Source organism: Lissotriton helveticus, chromosome 3_2 (genome assembly GCF_964261635.1).
Source record: "Lissotriton helveticus chromosome 3_2, aLisHel1.1, whole genome shotgun sequence".
NCBI lineage: Eukaryota > Metazoa > Chordata > Amphibia > Caudata > Salamandridae > Lissotriton > Lissotriton helveticus.
In genome coordinates, this window is record NC_136062.1 from 127,978,488 (window position 1) to 128,003,240 (window position 24,753).

At 47.7% G+C, this 24,753-nt stretch overlaps 1 protein-coding gene across 1 annotated transcript in view; it reads left to right on the forward strand.

Annotated features, from left to right (window-relative positions):
- Positions 1 to 24,753, forward strand: part of MTMR10 (myotubularin related protein 10) — a 434,430-nt gene that overhangs the window by 340,304 nt on the left and 69,373 nt on the right. The window contains exon 14 of the mRNA XM_078684918.1: positions 19,833 to 20,003. Coding sequence (XP_078541044.1) covers positions 19,833 to 20,003 — 171 coding nt within the window. The remainder of the gene's footprint in view (positions 1 to 19,832; positions 20,004 to 24,753) is intronic.

Here is a 24,753-nt window from a genome sequence, read left to right on the forward strand (position 1 = left end):
CATTCTTTATTTTGATGAAAGTATTTGTGTTCATCAGTCCATTCAAATAGTGTACCTTTTCTAAGTAAGGCCCTGATGGGTTGGACCGTATCTGCGAAATTCTTTATAAACTTGGGCATGTATTCTGCCAACCTAAGGAATGATTTGACTTCATCCTTATCATTGGTATGAGAGCTTTGCAAACTGACTATCAAGTCTATTTTGGGGTTAATACCTCCATTCTAATTAGCGTGTCTAAGATATCCCACTAATGTGACTCCTTTTTTACATTGACTTTTTTTTATTGTGAACTCTGCATCTCTTAGCTTACTCAATACAACTCTCAAATTGCTAGTATATTTTTCTTATTTTGACCCATAAATCAATATATCGTCTTGGAAGCACGTTTCTTTCAAGCATGTTGTTTTCTTAATCTTTTTCATTATGTTACATTATCCTCGAGAATGCAGAGGCTGCTGAGGCAAAGCCAAATGGCATTCTGAGGAACATGCATCTTCCAAAAGTTGTGGTAAAAGCTGTAAACATGTGATTCAGAATGGAGAGCTGCCAGATGGTACACTGTAGATAAGTCTAGGACTCTGGAATAGTTAGCCTTATATATGATGCTCAACATTTCATGTATCCTAGGCAGTGGATTCGATCTACACAGATGTTAGCATTTAAATCCCTTAAGTCCACACAAATGCGAATATTAATCCCTCCATCTTTGGATTTTCTTATTTTATAGGTGTGTTAATTTGAAATATCAATTTTATTTTCCTCCTGTACTCCTTCCACCTTGCTTATCACATGTATTTTTTTCTCAGGAGCTTTGCCAACTTTGGAAAACGTGACCTCTTTTATACATTTTATGCATATAATCCCACGTGCAGGACATTTGGGGTTATTAGCTAGATGATGCTGGTTCCCACCTCTATAGCATTTCAGAGTATCGTTTCTGGATTTGGGTTTCATTGTTAGTTTAATTAATTGTGCCTAATTTTATTCATTTGTAAGAGCTTTAGCTTTAACCAAACCATATTCCTTGCGTTTCATTAGATAACTTCATCCCTTTGGCACATATTGTTGTTTGTGCAATTCCTCTTGCAACATTAATAGCCATTGTGAGATCTGGATTTTGAGTTAACGTTTTTTTCTGAATGTTATGACAATTGTTACAAAGAACTAGTTGATATCTAATTCGTACTTCTGTAAGTAGCCAAAAATCACAAGTGGTAGAGAAGCCCCTTAAAATTGCAACATATGTAGAAAGTTTTTCTCCCTTATTCTGTTAAAAAATTGATGCCTTTCTAATACAACGTCAATTTTTTCTTTAAGGTGACTTTCTAATTTTCTTACGGTATCTTGAAAAACATTATCTTCACTGTCCTCCTCACATCTATCTTGATTACTCACGTTCTGTTATATCTTCATACACTTTCCTTCCTTGTAACCCTAAATTATGTAGCAAAATATGCTGTTTACACATAAGAGAATTCCTCACTCCATTAGCAAATACTTATGAGTTTAATATTTGTATCCACCTGTCCCATGGTATTTCAGTTTCTTCTGCATAATTCAAGAAAAAAGATGGTTGGTTCATATTAGCTGCTATAAACAGTCGAGAGTAACCCTTGAAACCAAAGGGGAACTGGGTAAATCACAATATAAAAACAAAAGTGTTCCCTTGGTAATTCCTTTTGTTGTCTGTTTTCACAGTATATTTTCTAACCTAATGAATTACACTCTATGAACCAGTCTCTACTTGTCGGACCTCATGCTCACCATACTACACTATCACTCACCCCACAGATATAAGTAGAGCCACAAAAAGGCACTTGTCCTCAATGAAAATGTTTAGCCTTACAAATCCAAATGTACATTCCGTTTTATTTTATTAAAACAATAAAAACAACTGTCTTTTAAGTTTCTTGCTTCGCAAAAACATTTTACTTTAAAGTTTATAACAACTTGTCCACTGTCTGCAATTGGTTAACACATATATTCAAGTGTTGTACTTTACAATACATGGTGCCAATATTCAACATGACCTTGAAAACATATACATAAACAATAATCATAAAAACCACAGAGGTTTATTGTTGACAAGTTTCGGTGGATTCTGCTATTCGCACCACCTTCCTCAGGACAGTTAAAAACAATAATCTGAAAATAAAGTCCAAAATCACTAATATACATTGGGATACATTTGCATATTCCACATACTACATTATTCTTTAAACATAATTTCTTCACAATGCCTCCATATGTTTCGCTATTTTGTAGTCACAACTAGATCATAATATCAAGAGTCATACTCCGCATTCTCACCGACATGGTTCACACTTAGCCCTTTTGTGATATTATTCAGGCTATTCCTCACATCATACATTGCTTCACACCTTTAAAGCCCTAGTTTGCATACCTTTTTTTTAAAAAAAACTAGTGCAGATTCCCGATGGACCATCTACGGGGACTGCAGTCTGCTCCAACCAAGTACTAATTTTGGCAACTGCAAAAACAAATGTTTATCTATTTAGTTTTCTTGGGTGTTCTTTCTTTGTTTCTAGCTGCTGCCATACCTTCAATAGAAAATAGAGATTAGATTACAGTTACCAATGTACCAGACATACAGGCACTCCTTCACAAATGTTGTATAAACATGTCCTCTAATATCTTTATAAGAAAGTTCATAGTACCAAGAAGTGCTCTTTGTCTCTAATCAAATACATCAACCTATACAGAAGGTTCATAGTGCACTCAAAATAGTCCTCTCGTTTTCTGTAAAATAGAGAGATGGCATAGTTACTCTTTATGGTATCTGGAAAATCTCCAGGCTGGATGGTGGAGTTAGCTTACTAGACCCACGTGTAGCCAAGTAATAAGGTAAGATTTACTTGTTTTGAAGATAAGACACTTGCTCCTCTATCATTACTGTTTTTAGTGAACGAGCTGCCAATGAAATTGATGAACTATTTCACTTCATATAGGCTTGGGTGCCACAAATACCGTTGAGGGCACTCCACTATAGAAGAAATCACTGAGCCCAATTGCACCGAGCACTCCCAAGGCCACTGATGAATTGCTGTGTTGCTTCTGCTCATACAGACCACCCACCACAGCCTCTGCTTATAACTCCGTGTGGCGGCGTTCCAGTACAACACCCACATGAGAGGGGGATTCATATGCTGCTCGCTCTCCTCCAGGATTTACATACTGCTTTCACGAATCTCCCTCAAAGGCTGCTGGTGAATATCACTGAGTGGATTCTCCTACTGCTGCTCTTCTGGTTAGGGCTTACTGTGCGTACCGTATCAGGCTGCTCAATACGTTCAGCCTTGTATGCACCTGTACATTCAGATTATTCTGAGGCACATAACTACAGTTTGTATCAGCAGTTGTCTGAATGCACCATAAGTATTGGCAGTAGGCTGAGTGCACTGATAATTACGTTTCATAAAAACCTTATTGGTGTAATCACTGCCACTATAACTTACAAGCACCTTCTAAGCAATACTTTGATTCAGGCAGAATTCTAAAAATGAACAATGGTGTTCAAAGCAAAAAGGGTATCACTCAGGAATGATCTAGTACTGTTTGAAAACCAAAATGTGAGTGAAGCTGCTTTGAAAAGGTCTTTACACTTTTGGGCAAAGATCCTGACCTCTATATATTGAAGGAGATGAACCTGTATGACTCTCACTAGTTGGCCGTGTGCCCAGACTTTAATAAGACTAGTATTTCTGATCCTCCAAAACTGGGGCAGTGATGTCCAGACATTTTCAGAGAACTGCTAGATACTTTACCATAGTATTTAATGCAAGTAAGTCCTCCAAACTCTCTCAGGTAGCTAAGATCCATGGGGCCAGATGTCTCAGAAGGCCAATTTGAATGAAATATGGGCAGCAGTCAGCAATCTCGATCAACACAGGCCATTCAGGATCTGGGGTTGCCGATTGAATCGTCAGTCCTGCTACGTAGCTGTCCTCAACTGTCAGGGCCACTACTTTGTGGGGCAGGGGACATACCACCAGGGATTGCTCAAGCAAATGCCCCTGTAGACGCCCTGAGCCCCAATTCATACCTCTCTTCTCTAAAACAGATCAACACTGAGTCTGACAATAGTGCTGCGAAGGTGGCAAAGAAGAATGTCAAAGTCGCACAAGTGCAATAATCCATCACCCCACCACATGGACCAATAGGCTCTGTTGCCCCCTGGCATTTGACTGTTTTCCTCTGCCATCGAATCCCTAAACACGCAAAGCCAGTTTTACTCCCCTTGTGAGCCAGCCGCACTACGGACCAGCCAAAATCACAGCACCTCCTTCCTCCCACACCACAATACTTTTGTTGGAGCCCCTCTGGCAGTCGAGTGACACTGCTACATTCTCACTTGTCTAACCTAAGGGTGAAAACAGTCTCCAATGGCCACCACCCATTTCTCAAGGATTGCATGGTCCTGGTATCTGATAGAGCAGGGGTCTCCAACCTTTTGTGTAGTGAGAGCTACTTCTGGTCAGTGAAAATTGTTGTGAGCTACTAAACCCCAAGCAACTCGCACATTTTTCCGGGAGACCCCCCACGCCCAATTTCATTGATTTTAAGCCTAATTTCTTCAGAACCCATACTGTGGTTTGAATAAAATACTTAAGAGTTCCCGTCTAGAAACACTGAAAGGAATGACTTTGGATTTGTGTCGTGAAGGCGCTTCAAAACCTTATAATTAATAGCTTCAAAATCGAGACCTTTCCTTCTTTGAATTATGACAATGCCCTGCTTCTGCCTGTTGAGACGTGTAGCAGAAGGAAAAGTTGCAAAGGAAGAGGCACAGACCTACCTGTTTCAAAAACATGTACTTTCAGAAATGCTGAAGGTGCGAGTACTGTTCTAGTTGGCACCAGTCTGACCTTCAGTTTCAAAGTGCACCTCATTTTATTTACAAAAATGCAGCTCCGTGCATGTGAGGCCCTTTGATTTTAAACTCGGCTGCCATTGCGCTTTACTTTTGAATGAGGATGTAAAGCGCGGTGGCAGGCAACGTTAGAATCTAAGATCCTTGCATGCTCTGAACTGCTTTCACAGTCATGCAAAGGCAAATATATATAGCGCAGTGTAGAAATCAGAGAAAGGCTTTCACTGATTACTACACTGCGCTAAATATTTGCCTTTGCATGACACTGAAAACAGTTCAGTACAGGCAAGCACCTTGGATTTTTGTGCTGGGTGCCTCCGTGCTTTATTGAAGGCAGGAAGATGTAAAACACGGTAGCCAGGGCCGGCTTTAGGGCTGGCGGGGCCCAGAGCGGCAATGCTTGTTGACCCCGCAAGTGACCAACTCCGCTACGGATTCCTTCATAACCATCCTTTAACCACATGCGCGCGGCGGTTTTTTCCTCTGCGCCCTGAAGTTTTTAAAACTCCGCGGTTCATGACGAGCTCAGCTCGTCATGAGCGCACGACAGGTAAAGCTCATGACGAGCTGAGCTCGTCATCGGCGCAGAAGGGGTTAACAGTGCCTCTCAAGCCCTCATAACCACTCTCTCTCAGATACATTTATTTTAATTAGTTTTATAGCGCCACTCCTACCAACCAGTGTAAGGTGTCAGAACACTTTACATGACACAGATTTACACAGGGACAATCAATCAGTGAAATGTTAAATAAGACAGAGGACAAAAAGCTATAGGAGTTACAAGTCATCCATACTGGTAGGCAGCATAGTTTAAGAGTGCTTGGTCAGGGAAGGCAGAAACATAGAATTTTTTTTAACTCCTCCTAACACCATGGTTGGGGGATTCTAATAGGAATTGATTTCTACCCAAATGAACCTATTTTGCAACAACTGGGGGAAATCATAATGGTCCAGCCCAGGCCAGCCAGCCTATACCTTGCAGTTTTCATGCAGCTCTTTGATAAGTTACTAGCTCACTGTTCTGCATTAGGATTTTAACTCATAAAGAGCTAGCAACAATCTGCTCCTTCTTTGCAACAGGCATATTAACCCTCTGTGCTACCTTACGGTGAGTACAAACTTTCTTTGTAAGTTTACAAATTATTACACAACCGATCTCTCTCTGTTTCCAGGAAGTACATTCATCAACTAGTTTGACATTTTTATTGTTGGCAGAAATTTGGTGGAGGTCAGGAACGCAGTAGCAGGTGTTTTCTATATTTACTTTGGCGCCCCCACATGGAGTCAGCATTAGCTCCCGGTGGCATAGGTTGCGCTGCAGCACAGTACATGCAAGGACTTTTAAATTGAATGTCATCTGCCACTGTGCTTTATTACTGTTAAGGCAAATGGTAAAGCACGGTGGCAGCCGATGTTAAAATCAAAGGTCCTTCCATGCTCTGAGTCTGACTGCTTTCACAGTCATGCAAAGACAAATATATAGCGCAGTGTAGAAATCCATGAAATCCTCTCACTGACTACTACACTGCGCTATATATTTGTCTTTGCATGACGGTGAAAGCGGTTCAGTGCAGGCAAGCACCTTGGATTTTTTGTGTTGGCTGCCACCGCCTCAGATCAAATAAAACCATTTATGCCTCAGGCACAGGGCTCTAACAAGTACTCTAAAGCAAGCCAAAGTGTAGGCAGATGTCGATCAATAGCACCATTACTTTGGGTAATTATACCAGCTGGCATAAAGAAGCTTTTGTAGAACGGAACGGTCGCCAATAGCGGGAACATACCAGATCCACTCCGGTTCCAAAAGCAAAACCGACACCTGCTGAAGATGGTCTTCAACACTCAACAAGCCCACTCCACCATAGGACACCCAGGTCCATATCACGACGCCTCCTAGTCACGCCGTAGTTAATACATCAAAGGCACTGGCATCGTTTGCACAAAAGTTACCTAGAGTGCATGCACTTCAATGCTCAAGCGCAGTAGCAGCACAGTGCATGCAAGGACTTTTAATTTGAACACGGGGTGCCACTGTGCTTTATCACTGTCGGTTAAGGCAAATGTAAGCATGGTGGCAGCCGATGTTAAATCAAAGGTCCGTGCATGCAAGTCTAAACCAAGCCTGCTAACAGCTGTCACAGTCATAAAAAGGCAAATATATATCGCAGTGTAGTAATCAGTAAAAGGCTTTCACTGATAACTACCCTGCGCTATATATTTGCCCTTGCATGAATTTGAAGGTGTTCAGTGCAGGCAAGCACTTAACGTTGGCTGCCACCGTGGTAGCGTGCCTGCAAGGACCTTTGATGTTAACGTTGGCTGCCGCCACACTTTATTCCTAATGCATATGTAAAGCACGGTGGCAGCCGATGTTAAAATCAAAGGTACTTGCATGCACTTTCACGGACTAATCCGCTTTTACTGACCACTACACGAAGGCAAATGAAAGCGTGGTAAAGTCAGTGAAAGCGGATTAGTGCAGACAAGAATCTTAGACTTTAACATCCACTGCGATACCGGCCCAGTGCCTGAAAGGACTTTTAATGTTAACGTTGCCTGCCACTGCGCTTTATTACTGAAGGCAGATGTAAAGTGCAGTGGCAGCCAATGCTAAAATCAAAAGGCTTTGCAAGCACTGAGTGCTTTTTAGCTGGCGACCCGGCTCATTCAGGGTCAGGGGCCTCTCTTACCTCACAGCAGCTCCAGGAGCCCCAAGTCAGTGGAACATGATGCAAAGGGCGGTGACAGCTTGGAAAAGGCAGGTGGCACGTGACGAGAAGGAAAAACGTCACGTTCTTCAGCTCGCCCTGCCCCACCTAAGCTCACTACAGCCAATCAGAGCAGCTGGTTTGTGTGAGGGCGGGCAAGGACGGATTAGTTGTGAAAAAAGGGCTGATAGTTCTGAAAGAAAACGATGGGATACAAAATAAAATTGTAAATGACGTCTTGATAATTAAATAGCAGCGCAAGCTACTCTCAGAGGGTCGGCAAGATACCGGTAGCTCGCGATCGACCTGTTGGAGACCCCTGTGATAGAGACTACTAGCCGCAGATTCCTTAACGTAGAATTATCCCCAGGTGGGATGCTGTGGCAAAAAGTTTTCCGGATCCAGGCTCACACCTGGGGATAATTCTACGTTGAGGAATCTGCCGGCGGGGCGGCACCACGTGACTCCGACCTGACGTCCGCGTCTGTGACGTCAGCGAAGATACACAAGTCCCACCCCGGCGTGCCTACGTCAGTTTTTCTCTTTTCCGCGTGCAACGTGGATGCGGATTGTTTCCTGGCCTGTTTTCAGGCTTTCTTTTCTTTTTCACGCTTTGGCGTTAGTGGACAGTGTGCGAATGCCTTCGGGCTTCAAGACAAGTACCTCTTGTGCACGTCCCATGTCGGCAACGGACCCTCACCCGATTTGCATGTGGTGCCTGAGCGAGCACCACGACTCGATGGATTGTGAAACCTGTCAGCACCATAAGCCTAAGTCACGGCGGGAGCACCGGATGAAATTGCTGTCTGCCTGCTTGTCCAGGTGGGTGTCGTCCCAGCGTCCGTCCCCTACCTCAGAAGCAAGGAGCCGCCGGTTCCGTCTGCGACATCGTCCCTCGCCACGGCCCCAAGGGCGTTGTTCGCCGGCTGGTAGGTCCTTCAGCTTGTCTCCGAGGCCCTGTCCTCCTTGGGCAGTGGGCGCCGGCTCCCTTCGGGATGTGCGCCCAAGCCTGTTGCCTTCCTACCCGCCGTTTCCCGGCGTTGGGGCGACTCGGGCCCAAATGACAACCTACACTGCGGCTCTGCAGGCTTCTCTGGCCCCTCCTCCACCTCCTGAGAAGTCTGTGTATCCCTTGACTCGTGCAGGGACTTCCGCGGAGTCGCCTGTGGCTCCGAACCTTGCGCCGAAGGTTTCGGCTTCAGGTCGTAGGAGGGTGGTGTCGTTGATGTGTAGTCCTTCAGGGCTCCCCTCTTCGGTGCCTGGTGTCCCTGCTTTGCCGCAAATCCCTACAGGGCTGCCTGTGGTGTTGCAGGAGATCCCCGGATCTCTGGGCTTGTCCTTGAGTGACCCTCTGTCCTCTGAGCAAGCACCTGCCTCGCCCAAACCGGTGCCATTTCGGCGCCGGGAGCCTTCCTTCCCAGCACCGGTGGAGTCACGGGTGGCGGCTGGGACCTTGGGTGCTTTCCCGAGTCCCTCTCGGTCCTCTGCGCGGGCGTCTGCCCCGTCTGAGGCAGAGCCGGCACCGCTCCTTCGCCGTCCCAGCGTCGTCCCCGCCCCATTCTCCTGGGGGTACGTGGTGGCAGAGGGTGATCTGGCGCCGCAAATGCCTACTCCAGCGCAGACCGATGTTGATCAGGCGCCTGTGGCAGACTCCACGGAGCCATGCCTGCGTCGGATTCTTGATTAGTCTCCTGAGGTTCCTTCCTCTCCAGAGGTATGTCATCTGTTGGTGTCTTCCTCCCCGGAGACAGGGCGCTACATTGTTGCCTTTTCACCGGCATCATCCAGGGAGGGCTCCTCGCCGTCCCCACGGCCTAAATCCTCAAACCCTTCTTTGCGTGGCTCGCGGCTGGCTTTTCCACTGGCTTCTTCGCCTTTCCCTGGGGCCCCTCAGGTTCCCCATTCATCTGTGGATCCCCCACTATTGCGGGGCTGGCCGCTTCTCCCTGGACTTGGGGACGGATGGCTCAGTCTGCAGCTGTCGCCCACGGAGGAATTACTTTCTCCTCTACAACGCCCTACTGAGGCCAGTGTTGCCTTTGTTCAGGCTATTTCCACAGCCGCTGGTATTCTGCGGATGGGTGAACCTGTCACTCCATTCCCTACAGATAACCTTTTGGAAGTTCTCCACCAGGGCTCTGGTGGATGGGAGTTGTTTCTTCCTTTTGAAGCGTCGCTCCATTATTCTCTTCTGAGGGCTTGGGGGCGCCCTGCCACGGGTGATCCGGTGCCTCAGCCGCTCCTGCATCGCCACCGTCCGGCTCCGCACGACCCTGTCTGCCTATCCTTCCACCCTTCTACTCAGGGTTCTCTTCTATGGACGGCTTTTCCGTTTTTGCCTGTGGTGGTGTTTCCTCCATCTCAGGAGGCCCAGTGGTTGGATTCATGGGGACGTAACGTCTTCACTTCTTCCAGTGCTGCCTTGTGGGTGCTCAACACTCTGTGTGTATTGGCTAAGGCTACTTCCAGCCTGTGGGACTCTGTGGAGTCCCTTCTTTTTCATGTCTCCCATGAAGGGTGCCCGTGCTGATCTGTGGAGCCATGTGTTGGATGGTAGGGAGTTGGCCGCGTTTATTCTTCGTGCGGCCTTAGATGTTGCCGATGCTCTCGGCCGTGCTATGGCCACTTCTGTGGCTCTCCGTCGCCATGCTTGGCTACGTGATGCTGTTTTTCCTGAAAATATTAGGGCGCGTCTGGTTGACCTGCCCTTTGACGAGGTCCTTCTGTTTAACACTCATGCAGACTCTGCCATTCAGTGTCTTGTTGCGGGGCTATGTCCCCCTCCTCCTCCCTCCTCAGTAGGCTGCCTTGTTGATTCTCCAGGAGTTGGCGGGAGGTGTTATCCCATTTGCTCCTGGAATCTGGTGTTTGGAGTGACCGTTGTACTTTCTGTGTGGTTTGCTGTGCCCTCTGGGACCCTTGGTTTGCCCCTCTCTTCAGTTGGCTGCTGGTTCAGCCCCTTTTGGGCAAGAGTGTACTTTTTGGCTGATTCTGTGGTTTCTGCCACAGGTTTTATGGTTTTGTTCTCTGATGCTGGATTTTCTTTCCTAAGAGTGGTTCCCATAATTTTTTGGGGACGTATCACACCCTAAGTGGGCTACTTGTAGCTATTGTATAGCTCTGTCTTTCGCTGGGAGGGTGTGGACTCCCCTTTGAGGGTTCCTCGCCCTTCCTGGTGTTGCTGTATTCTGCTGGTGCAGCTTCTTGGTATTGCCTGGGCGTGGCTTTGCCATCTACGGCGTTGTGCTGCGGTGTTTTTGCCCTTTTGTCCGCCGTTTGGCTTGGCCCTCTGTCTGGTGTTCCAGAAGAGATTCTTTCCTATGTTGACGGCTTGGTCCATCCTACTTGTTTCTCCTCTTATTTTCCGGCTGGTCGCACTTCTGCGTGGATCGGTTCTGTCCTATACGGTCTCCTCCCAGGGGTCGTTCGAGATTTTTTCTTTCATTGCCATTGTTTTGAGTCTGGCGTAGTCTGGGCGTTAAGTTGGTTGCGCTTGCCAGCGACCAGCTGCATCTGCCTGCTCTTCTGGTCAGCGGGCTGGGGCCTTGGCGTGGGCCCTGGCGATCCTGCATCTTGTTCTGCTGGAGACTTGTGAGACTACGTCTTTCTTTCACGCCTGCCCTTATTGACTGAGGTGGCATTCTATCTTGGCTGTCTTCTTCAAGCTGTGATAGGTGCGACTGCCCTCTTCCCTGTATGTGTTTTCGGGTGGAGGCCTTTGTCTTCGTGTCTACCTCTTCTCTTTGGAGTCTTGGGGTAGTTCTCTTCCCTGGTACTCCTCTATGCTGCCTGTACCTCTGGGGCTTCTGGCCAGGGGGGGCTCTAGTACCTTGACTGGGTTTGGGGTGCACTGGCCCCCTTTTCGCTTTGTCCATGCTTCCTCCTGCTTGGGGGGGGGCTGGGCTACCTCTCTTGTCTTCATAACACATCCCCTGTGAGGTCGGTGTTCCTCTAAGATGGCGAGGTCTCTTCTGCTTTGGGGGAACTGGGCTATTCTTCCTGTCCCTGTGACTCATCCCCTATTGGGACCCTGTGTTGTTCAGGCTGGTGAGGTCCTCTCGCAGACCCTCCTTCCCCTTGGTTATGGCTAGGGTATGTATTCTACGTTAAGCAATCTGCGGCTAGTAGATGTACGAGTTACTTCTCTTTGGTAACGATGTATCTGGTAGAGAGGATTCTAGCTGCAGATTCATTCACGACCCGACCTTCCTCCCCGTTCTGCAAGGACCCTTCTTTGGTCTTCTGCACTCGCCTGCCTCCGGGTGGTTGTCTCCTGCGAGTGCCTTTTCTTACTCCCTCTCTCTGGGGATGCTCGTCTTGTGGTTTACTCCATTCCTTCCTACTGGTGATTGGTTGATGGTTTCATAAATACTTCTGCGCCCTGGTCTCCAGTGTGGGGTTGCTCGTGTCCTACTTCCTTTCGTTGCTTGCACTTCTGGCTCCTTTGCAGTCCTTAGGGTTGAGGTCCCTTGGCCGGGCCTCGACCCTTAGCTCTTTTGGGAGATGTCTCTCCTTGCTGGTGTTGTCTAGGGATGAATTGTCGTTGCTCTTTCGTTCTGGCCTTGGCACCCTTCTCTGTTCTGGGTGGTGGTGGTAGACTTCTACGTCTGGTTTGCAATTTTTCACTTGCTTTCTCCCCCCGGGGAGGCTGTTGTATTTGTTTGCGGGCTTGCTTTACAGTAGCTGTGCTGCGTTCTTTCCTTCCAGGACTTCTGGTGCATGATACCTGGCACTATTCTGGATGGTGCTGTTCCTGACCATTTGTTTATTCCCTTTCTGTTTCGCTGATTTTTTCGCACACTGTTCCCGTATTCTCACAGTTTTTGTTTGTGATGGCTTTGCGGTGTGGCACAGAAAAGTTCTCAGAAGAAAACTGACGTAGGCACGCCGGGTGGGACTTATGTATCCTTGCTGACGTCACGGACGCAGACGACGTCAGGCAAGAGTCACGTGGTGCCATCCCCCCGGCACGCAGGGTTGCCTTTTTGCTGCAGGTTGAATTTTAGTTGAATGGTCCTCGGATCTTTATTTGCTGTTTAAGATGCCTGCAGATTGTTTCAAAATAAAACTTATTTCTCAGAATAAAGATCCATTATAATCATCAATTATTTCCAGTAAAGAGGGAACAATGTTTGATGGAAATGCTCCACTCTTCAAATATTCTTCGGTTTACTTTTATAACCTCCAGGTGTAAGTAAAACTTATGATACTGAAATCGGAGGTGCAGCTGACTCCGTAAATACCTTGCATCTGTTTTGCTGAGTTGACTGGCTGTTCTTGGAATGATGGGTGCCTGATCTCGGTAGGGATCAGGCACCCGTGGAGATTTCTTTGTTATTTTTGTTGTATAAGGTAACCATCATTAGCGTACTCCTCACATAGGACTTTATATTCTCTTGGAATATACATAGTTTATTCTTTCCATAGCTGTCCTACTGTTGTGCATTAAATATTTTCATTTTCAATTGTATTGTTCTTCTCACTAGTACACTGCTGTACAGTGACTTTGGTGTAGTCTGGTGTAATTAAACAATGACGCAAACGTAATGCTCGGAGCACTTAATAATTGTTATTAAGTGTTCGAGGCATGTGGGCTGCTAAATTCACATCTTAGCATTAGATCGCCGCCTAGTGTTGGGCTCGGATGATTGCACATTGTTGTCCTGGAAGAGTCTTCGAAGTATCCTGAGATAGGTGGCTCCTCCCCTGGACTACAGTGCGCATGGGCATCGGCTCCATCCCCAGATTGTTTTTTTCCGCCATTGGGTTTGGATGTGGTCTCAACGTCTTACTGTCGGAACCAAGTAAAACTGACTTTTAGCGGCCAAAAGGCCTCGATTTTCTTGCGTCGGTATTGTCTGCGCACGGTCTCGAGTCTTCCGTCTCTTGGAGCCGGAATAGGCGGAGATTTCTTCGCTCTAAGAACTTTGAGGCCTTCTCATCGCGACACGACTGCAAAACTTTTCGAACATGGAGCGGAGCCCGTTCAAGTACTGCCCGCTCTGTGGGTCCAAGTACCCACACATCGATCTACACCCCGTGTGTAACAAATGCCTTTCGCCTGACCACGACGACGGCAAGTGCAAGTTGTGTGCACAGTTCCGCTCAAAGAAGACTCTCAAGCTTCGGCGCGCGGTGCGCATGGAAGCTAAACAAGCGGCCCCGGATCCGGAAAACATTTTCGGCGACCAGGACGAAGAGGACCAGGGTCATCATCTCCAAATCTCCCCACCCGAGACGGAGGTCGAGGCGGATCCGGGAGACGACGACGGAGTCGCGGGTCAAGGCCTTGAATACGTCGACGAGGTAGGAGACGACGATGAGATTTATGGGGCCGCGGCAGACAGCTCGGGGGACGAGCTCTGCCCCGAAGGTTACGAGGATACCGACCGGGACACGGGATCGCCTGTCGGCCTTACCCAAGACCCGTTGCCGCAAGCCACAGCCCCGCCTTCGGGCCCGGCCACGGACTTACTTGCTGGCCAGACTGTTTCGAAACCGAAACCGAAACCATCGGGATCGACAACACCTAAAATGGCCGACCCGAAAACGAAACCGAAACTTAAGGACTCGAGTGTCCCTAAGAAGGCTGCCGTGCCGGTGAAAACAACGGTGCCCGCTACCCCATCGACTCCGTCGACCTCCGGTCCGCACAAGTCGAAGAAGTCCGTCGATTCCGATACTGCGAAATCGAAACCGACGCCAGAGGAGGGGTCCTCCAAGAAAGATGGTCGGCACGGGTCAGCGGCTACGACGCCGTCCAAGCCCGCAAAAGTCGGCTCCAAGGAGGCTACACAGGCACACGGAAAGAAGTCTGCGCCCCGAACGCAGGAAACGGAGGCGGTAAAGACAGGATCCGCGCCCAAAGCGCACAAGGCCCACAGGGACGTCGGATCCGAGGGAACGATCAAACCATCCTCGTCAGCGCCGAAACAAACTGTGAGTGAGGCGTCCCCCATAGCCGAATCACTGCAAAGAATAAGGGAGAAGGCCTTTGCCCCGTCGGCTCCGATACCATCGCCGCAGCCGCAAAAGGACACTCCAGCGAAGCCTTCTGGGAAACTTCTCTTTATTTTGCCGCCGAAGGAGGCGCCAAAAGCATTTTCAACCAAATCGGCACCGAAACAGGTGTTTTCTTCACCGACTGCCCCGCTTCCACGTCGAATACTCGAATCAGAGGACGATTCAGAGCATTTCATCGACGCTGACACAGGCAAACTGACCCTCTATAAGAGGAAAATCACTTCGGAGCCAGTGGACTCCTATGTCATTCCACTAAAGAAGAAGAGGGTGCCCCTTGACGCCTCAGGCCTCACGGAACCAATCCAGCCTCCTCCAAGACGGAGCCCTACTCCCTCCCCAGACCACTCTGCGGGTGAGGGGTATGATGAGGACGAGCAGTACAATTTCCCTATCAATGAACCTGATGCACAGCCGGATTCATATGATGACGCTGGTGACCAGAGCACCCAGGGTGTGGGGCAGGACCCGCAGCTTTTTAATGCACGTGCATCCCCGACTGAGGATTCAGCAGGTTTTCATGCACTACTCGAAAGGGCGGCAGCCAATCATGATGTGGACATGCATGCCGACCCGGTTGAGGAAGACTTCCTTTTCGACACTTTTTCAGTCTCTGAAAGGACAGTGAAGACACTGCCTATGCTTAAAGGAGTCCTCAAGCATGCTGGGGACATATTTAAGGAGCCTACAAGAGCGAGAGTGGTCAACCCTCGCATTGAAAAAAAGTACAGACCTGCACCTGCAGACCCCGCATACATCCGGGGACAATTGCCACTGGACTCTCTTGTGGTCGCCAATGCCAGGAAACGTGCCAACTCCCAGACAACGGGTGAAGCTCCTCCCCCGGATAAGGAGTCCAAAGTGCTAGAGGCAGGGGGCAAAAGAGTAGCTGCACAGGCATCAAACTTTTGGCGCATCGCCAATACACAGGCACTCTTGGCGCGTTACGATAGGGCGCACTACGACACCCTAGAACAGGTTGTACAACACCTGCCTCCACAGTTCCAAGAAGCCACACAACTGCTCATTGAGGAAGGAAAGCTAATCTCAAACGCAGCCATCAAGTGCGCACTTGACGCTGCGGACACAGCTGCTAGAGCTATCAACACTAGCGTTATGCTGCGACGACAAGCGTGGCTCCGCATCTCAGGGTTTAAACCGGATATTCAGACAACAATCCTTAATCAGCCAGTCAATCCTGATAGTCTGTTTGGTCCAGATGTTGACACCACCCTAGAGAAAATAAAGAAGGACACAGAAACTGCTAAGTCCATGGGGGCCCTGCAGTCACAACAGTTTCGGGGCAGCAATTTTCGTCGCTCAGGTGCACGTGGAGTCACCAGAGGACAGATGGGTCAGCAATCCCAGTTCTCTAAAGGTGGGGCGCAATCCTCGTTCACAAAACAGAACAAGGGAGGTTACAGAAATAACAGCAACAGAGGTCGCGGCAGAGGAAACAACAGCTCCCGCTCCTCTACCCCGAGCAAACAGTGACTCTCTGTCACTGCCCCCCGACCACTTAACACCTGTCGGGGGGAGACTGCAGCAGTTCCTGCCCGTCTGGAGAAACATCACCACAGACAGGTGGGTGCGACAACTAGTCCAGTATGGTTATTGCCTAGAGTTGAAATCCACTCCACCCAACATCCCGCCAAGGCAAAGGCCTATGTCCGCAGAGCACTTGCACTTATTGCAGCAGGAAGTGGTGGTAATGCTGCAAAAAGGCGCAATCGAGCTCGTGCCGGTGGGAGAGGAAGGCACAGGGGTATATTCCCTGTACTTCCTTATTCCGAAGAAGGACGGATCTCTCAGACCCATTCTAGATCTACGTCCCCTCAACCTGTACATACTATCAGAACACTTCCATATGCTTACACTGCAACAGATTCTTCCCTTGCTAAACCAAGGAGACTTCTTAGCAACCTTAGATCTCAAGGATGCTTATTTCCACATTCCACTACACCCGTCCCACAGGAAATACCTCAGATTCACTATCCAAGGCAGGCATTATCAGTTCAAGGTCCTACCCTTCGGAGTCACCACAGCCCCGAGGGTGTTCACCAAGTGTCTGGCGACAGTAGCGGCGCACCTCAGGAGGCAGAACATCCATGTCTACCCCTACCTAGACGACTGGCTCGTGCAAGCCAAGTCAGAGCAACAGTGCGCCGCAGACATGTCGACTACAATTCACCTTCTTCACGATCTGGGTTTCTCCCTGAACTACCCAAAATCGCATCTTCAGCCGGCACATGTCCGGCAGTTCCTAGGTGCGACGATCAACACCCTGACGGCCATGGCTCAGCCAAACCAAGTCAGGATAGACAGCATGCAGGCTCTGATCCAAAAGTTCAGACCACAACACTCGCTTCCAGCGAGAGTGTTCATGCAGTTGATAGGCATGATGGCCTCCTGCATCTTCATAGTCCCTCACGCACGGCTACACATGCGCCCGCTCCAGGAGTGCTTAGCGAATCAGTGGACACAGGCTCGTGGACAATTGACAGACCTAGTGTTGGTTACCAGTCGGGCATACGACTCTCTGCATTGGTGGACTCCACACAACCTTTGCAAGGGCCGACTGTTCCAAGAGCCTGTGCCGCAGATTGTCCTGACAACGGACGCATCTCTCCAGGGATGGGGAGCTCATGTGCTCACTTACACGGTGCAGGGACTATGGACGACGCAGCAACAGAAGATGCACATCAACTATCTGGAACTGATGGCAATCTTCATGGCGCTCAAGTCCTTCATTGTACATCTGTGCAACAAAGTCGTGCTAGTCCGGACGGACAACATGACCGCGATGTACTACATTCAAAAGCAGGGAGGCACCCACTCGCCACAGCTGTCTCATCTGGCTCAGAGCATGTGGAAGTGGGCCATTCAGAGGAACATTTTCCTCATGGCAGAACACCTCCCAGGAAAGGACAATCAGATGGCGGATCTGCTCAGCAGGTACAGCCATCAAATGCACGAGTGGGAGTTACACCCATCTGTCCTCCACCCGTACTTCCGGCAGTGGGGTCATCCGGAGATAGACCTGTTTGCCACAAAAGAGAACGCAAAATGCCAACACTTTGCCGCCAGGTTCCCTCACCCACAGTCGCAGGGGAATGCGATATGGATGAACTGGTCAGGCAAATTTGCGTACGCTTTTCCGCCAGCCCCTCTAATACCGCTGGTCGCAAGAAAGCTAAGGCAGCACGAGATGACTCTCATCCTAGTTGCTCCAACGTGGGCGCGCCAGGCTTGGTACACCACGTTCCTCGAACTCTCAGTGGTGCCGCATCAAAGACTGCGCCTCACGCCCAGTCTTTTGACGCAGAACCATGGAGAAATTCAGCATCCAGATCCGCAACAGCTCAACCTGGCGATCTGGCTCCTGAAGTCCTAGAGTTTGGATACCTTAACCTACCTCCGGAATGCATGAACATCATCAAGGAGGCGAGGAAACCAACTACTAGAGCATGCTATGCTGCAAAGTGGAAGCGTTTTGTCATTTACTGTACAGCCAATGACATCAACCCGCTAGATGCATCTATCCCCAACATCATCTGCTATCTGTTGCATCTTTACAAGTGCAATCTAGCGTACACTTCCATTCGGATACATCTATCCGCCATAGCAGCTTATCTCCAGAACAGGCAGCACCTCTCTGTCTTCAGAGTGCCCGCCATTAAAGCCTTCCTTGAAGGTCTGAAACGAGTCATTCCCCCAAGAACACCGCCAGCTCCGGTGTGGAACCTCAATGTCGTTCTCACCAGACTGATGGGACCACCATTTGAGCCACTGCACTCGTGTGAACTCCAGTTCCTTACGTGGAAAGTAGCTTTCCTTGTAGCTATTACGTCTCTGAGGCGTGTCAGTGAGCTGCAGGCGCTCACAATCCAAGAGCCATTCATTCAAATTCATCCAAATAGGGTAGTGCTACGCACTAACCCCAAATTCCTTCCGAAGGTGGTGTCACAGTTTCATCTAAACCAAACTATTGACTTACCAGCATTCTTTCAAAACCCGCAAACGGTGGCGGAAAGAATGCTCCATACCTTAGATGTACGGAGGGCGTTGATGTACTACATAGACAGAACACAACCCTTTAGAAAAACAAAACAACTCTTTGTTGCCTTCGCACCACAACACAAAGGCAACCCGATTTCCAAAGCAGGGATAGCCAGATGGATTGTTAAGTGCATCCAGATATGTTATCAAAAAGCCAAGCGCACTTTAACAATACCCCCCAGAGCGCACTCCACACGCAAACTGGGGGCATCCATGGCTTTCCTAGGGAACATTCCTTTAGAGGATATTTGCAGAGCAGCCACGTGGGTTACACCACATACCTTTACGAAACACTACTGTGTTGATGTGCATTCCAAGCAGCAAGCTGCTGTAGGACAGGCTGTTCTGAAAACACTTTTTCAGGTTTCTGCAGCTGGCACGGGCAACCGCCGCTGATGGAGGGACTGCTATGTATTCTATGCTAAGATGTGAATTTAGCAGCCCACATGCCTCGAACTGAATATGCTACTTACCAGTATGCATCTGTTCTTGGCATGTAGGGCTGCTAACATTCATATCGCCCGCCCTCCTCCCCGGTGCCTGTCGCAGCTGCAGATATACTATTGTATTTATTCATTAGCATGGACATCCTTTACACTTTTCACTCCATCTTCTGCCACAATGGCGAAAAACAATCTGGGGATGGAGCCGATGCCCATGCGCACTGTAGTCCAGGGGAGGAGCCACCTATCTCAGGATACTTCGAAGACTCTTCCAGGACAACAATGTGCAATCATCCGAGCCCAACACTAGGCGGCGATCTAATGCTAAGATATGAATGTTAGCAGCCCTACATGCCAAGAACAGATGCATACTGGTAAGTAGCATATTCAATACTTGTCAGTGTTTGTGGTAACACCGGCATGAGTGCACGCCAATGTGTTTTTTGGAAAGTGCTGAGGTTACGAACGAGAATACAGTGCATGTTTTTAGGTAACAAGTGAACTACAGATGTGGAGCCCCACAAAGTTTGGCTGTCTCTAGTGACTGATGAAGGTATGCATGTAGATGATTAATATTAGTTCAAACTGTTATGTAGCATCGCTATTCTAGTGTTCCATTCAGTGTTGTCCGCTATTCAAAGAATGATGAGAACATTTTACATATGAACTAGTTAATGTGTGGTAAATGTATTCATCTTTTTTTTCCTGCAGTCTCCTCTGTTTGTACTGTTCTTGGACTGTGTATGGCAACTGTTGGATCAATACCCTGCGGCTTTTCAGTTCACTGAAACTTACTTGACAGTGCTGTATGACAGCACTCGAATCTCTTTGTTTGGCACTTTTCTTTTCAACTGCCCTCACGAGCGAGTCAAGCAGAGCACAGTAAGTATTACCATTTGTTTACCAGTTGTTTTTCTTCAGGCGTTTCACAATTTGACAACAATAAAGATGAGAAGTGTTTTACCTAGAGCATTTGTAAATCAGGTGTAAATGTGTTTTCTGATAAATATCTGACTTCTGTGAATCAATGTTAATACATATTCAGATAGATTCTTACCTTTTGAAAGCACACACTTGACAATATTTTAAGTTAATGTAGAGCAATAATAAGCGAGAAGAGGGCAGTCACTATTTTGCACCAGGCTACTGTGCTCATTATGTTGAGTTTCATAAAGGAATTTCTCCCTTTTCTCTTTCATCCTTGAGCCGCACATCTCGATCCCCGAAGTGTATTATAAGGTTTCCTCTATTCTGTGCATTCTGGCTGTTTTCACTTCCTTTGGGGTGGTCGGGCAACCATATGTATTTTGGGACAACAGCCTTTCTTGTTAGTTCAGATTTTAGGTAACATGTTTTTGTAATTGATGCAATCAGTCTGCAAGAGTGGAAACATGTTGCTGCATAACACTAGATGTCACAGCAACCACATTCACTTTGTCTTCTGAAATCCTGTTATCTTTTATAACTATAGCCATTTCCGAAGGTGAATTTACCTCTAGAGGAGCACCAAAAGAAAGATGGGTGTTTGACCAAAGGTTATCAATATTGGATTTCTATATCTGATGATGACTCGAATAGGAATGACAGCAGGAGAACTTACACTAAAATAACTAATCTAAAGGCATAACCACCACTCCCAGAAGGCATGAAATGAACTCTTTTATCGAACACTCCTGACAAAACACCTAACCCTAGTCTAATGAGCAAAAAGAGAATCCGTCTATTCCTTGGTTATTGTTTGCACTCTGGGAAGTGGGCCGTATGGCCGAAAAATGACAGAACTCTTTCTTCCAAGTGCGTATTTATTCAGAAACTTCTTCTCTACTCGAAAAGTTTGAGTTTGATCATTGCTCTGTGAGAAAATCCTGAAAATACCATTTATTTGCTAAGGAATCTGGAGCTCAGCTGACACTCATCGACTCACTCTTTCATCAATAGATCCGCATGTCTTATCCAAATTCTATACACTTTAATAAATGTGAGTTGGCTCATTTTTGATACTTGGGTACCATCGACCATGATGTTTTTTGAAATATTAATTCAAATTTGTGTGATAAAATAAACGTCATGCTGGGATTACTTAATAATGGCAATTGGAACCTTCTAAATGATCCCAAAACCTTTGTACCATTCCTATGAAGGAATGTGTGAAAAGCAAGTTTTCCAAAGATCCAATATTTGTTAGGAAAATATAATATCAAATTGGTTAAAGAATAAGTAGAAGCACTTATTGCCTCAATGACATATTCATTGAGATGGATTTAATGTGTCTGGATTCTATCCAAAGCTGGGTTAATAGAATACACTCCTTCCCTTTAGTGAGATGAAGATGCAATCATACATTTCATTTTTTGGAATTCTTTTTTGTGTAGCTTGTTAGTCTACTCTTTTTTTCTCTTTGTCTCCTCTACTGAACTCTTGCTTGATCTTATGCAGTCACCCCCACTGGGTACCTACTTAATAAAATGGATACGTAGTCAGGGACTCTGCCTGTCCCATTGAAGTTTAGATCATGTTATTTACAAGTGTCTGTAAGTGCACAGCTAAAACTGTTGTGGGTGCTTTGTAAATACCATTGCTATTGATCACAGCTATTAAATATCTATAAATGTCTTAAAAATAACATGCAGTCTTTCACTGAGATGCATGAGTTTGATTGGAGTAGTATAATTTGTCTTTATTTATTTTACTTTTTATTGGTATTTATTAATTTATACATAGACACATACTGAGATGTACAAATTGGGTTACAGATATATATCCATTGTACATTAAACATATTGCGATTTTGACTAACAACCAAAACTGGTCAGCATGGTAGTATCGCAGTTACCTAAATATAAATCACAGCATTGTAATAGTATCTATTATAATTACACCCGGGTGCACATAACTTATCTTCATGATATTGTTAGCACTAACCCACGTCCATATTCGTTTAAAGGATATCCACAAAACCAATAGTCTAACCACTGTGTCTGAGTTGTTGCATTTCTCACCTTCTATGCTATGCTGGGTGCGGTTCTGCCAAGTAGAGGCTCACAATCTTATCGACACATGAAATGTTATACTGTTCTGTATTAGAACTAGGTCTATTACAATTTTTGGGTTTCTGTGAGTAGCGTGCAGGGTGGAGCTTGTCTGTAGGGGGTGTCTCAATTAGGGCTTCGTCCTCTCTAGTATGAGTATTATTATTTGACTGGAGTGTGCGCACCCAGGTCAGAACTGCTTCCCATATGTCTTTCAGTCTGGACTGGGTCGGCATCAATTCCCAATATGTGGATAGCTGGTTCTGGCAAAATCTAATATCTTGTGTCCAAGTTTTAATAGAAGGTGCACGTTTATCTCCCCAGTTTATTGCAACCCTGCGTTTAGCCAATAAAATCAATAGAGCATGTAATTTCCTTATCTCAGATGGTGTGTCTTTGACATATCATAATATGCCTACTGTGCGAGATGGTGTTACATGAATTTCTAATATGGTGTTTATCCTGCTGTCGATATCCGACTAATATTTCATTATAGGTGGGCAATACCAGGCCATACGCAGAAATGTTGCTGTGTCAGCCTTGCATCTCCAGCATTTTTCATTGGGTGTTAGACCCATGCGATGCAGTCGGATCGGTGTCCTGTAAAATCTATGTAAAAGTTTAAAATGAATTAATCTCAATTTGTAGTTGGGGGATAATAATTGCAGCTGACCACAACAGAATGCCATTGTTTCTCTGTGAGCTGAGGTTGTAAAGCCATGATCTGAAAGCGACCATTAGTTATGGATTCCTCACCTTAGTGTTACCCCCCAGGCATCAGACTGGATCCTGAGAATTGTTTAATCAGCAGTACCCCTGTGCGTCGATATATGGCATCGGTCTACTCCGTGGTTGCACTCTGACGTCAGTTCTATATTTTTTTTTCGTGCCAGCCAGCGCAGATTCAGAGAGAGTGGAACCTAGTCACTTATTGACTCTCTGTTTGCGACTTTTGTCGACGTCTTTTCAGGTCCTTCAACGCCTGGTGCACGCAGGGATGTCCCGTCCTCGAACCGGCTTCAAGGCTTGTGGCTCTTATCACAAACTGATGTTGGTTACTGACCCGCACATTGTGCTCCGACTGCCGGGCCATGAACCTGAAGTCTTTGCGGGAGCGGTCCCGAAAGCTTCTCAAGGCCTGGCAGTCGGCTCCACGTCGAGAGGGAGGTCGCGGGACTGATCGTGGAGTCGTCACCAGCATTCTTCATCCAAGTCTTCTGGTAAGTCGTGGCACAAAAAGAAGGTGAAGAAGCACCGTCGCTCTTCACGTTCTCCTGGTCCGTTGGCTGACGCAACACGGGAAGCGGAAGGTAGTCGTCCGGTTCCGCCCGCGGAGTCTGTTGGGTCGACTCTGGCCTTTCTGGGACCCGGAGCAACACCTGCCCAGCTTCGAAACTTTTACAGAGCCTTGCATTCAATCTTCGGGCATCCTGACTCCGCCGGCGCGCCCTCTGGCCTCGCTGACTCAGTTGGGGGCTCTAGGCCTTTCATGTCAGCGGCTTCGGCTCCAGCGCCGCAGTGCCCCCAAGGACCCTCCTCTGTGGTGAATTCTGTGACAACACCTCTGACGCCAGTTGTGTCCCCAGCTGACGTCGAACACGGCCTCCCCTTCGAAGTAGACGTGGAGCAGGATCAATATCGACCAACTGCGCCTACCGCTACCTGTGTGCTATTGTTCTCCCCAGGTGTTCCTTTTCATCCTGAGTGGCTACCATAGGAGGGCGAGGAGGTCTGGGCAGGGTTTGTGGACCCTCTAGCAGACCAGTTGGAAGAATCTGACTGGAGAGAGGAGTTTGGTGAGGACAGTGGTCTGGATACATCCCCAAACCTTGGCATGCTTTCTCCCCTTACTGTGGCTACGGAGGAGGGTGCACCTTAAGCAGTGGTGTTGCGTAGGGCGGCTGAGGCTCTAAACCTCGAGCTTTCTACGCTGGCAGTCAGGACTACACTCCTGACCGAGGTGCTTCAGCCGGCAGTGGCCTCTTTGGACCCCCTGCTGCCATTTAACGAGGCTCTCATGGACATCCTTTAGGCCACCTGGTCCAAGCCCGACACAGGGGCTCCTGTGGATAGGATGATTTCCCGACGCCACCACCCGGCCCCGGGCGACCCCCGTTTCCTCTTCCAACACCCCACCCCTGAGAGCTTGGTCGTCCAAGCCTCAACTTCCACGGGTGCATTCCCTAACACACCACCTGATAGGGAATCCAAGAAGCTAAACCACCTTGGGAAGAAGATGTTTTCTTCCTTCAGCTTAGGACTGCGGTCGGAGAACACCGCATGTGTCTTGGGCCGTTACTCCCACTCTGTGTGCGACAGTTGCGCAGGTGCTACCACTGTACCTGGAGGAGGCCCCAGCTGTGCTCTCCCGTTCTGTTACCAAGGGAGAGATGCAGCGAAGTTCGCCATCCGGTGTGGGCTGGACATGCCGACTCACTAGGCGGGACGATTTTCACGTCAATAGCACTGAGACGCTATGCCTGGTTGAGGTCTACTGGTTTTTCGGGTGATGTCCAAGCAACCCTTTTGGACATGCCCTTAAATCGCTATTTCCTTTTTGGCGAACAGGCAGACAATGCGCTTTAGGGATTCTAGGGCTACGG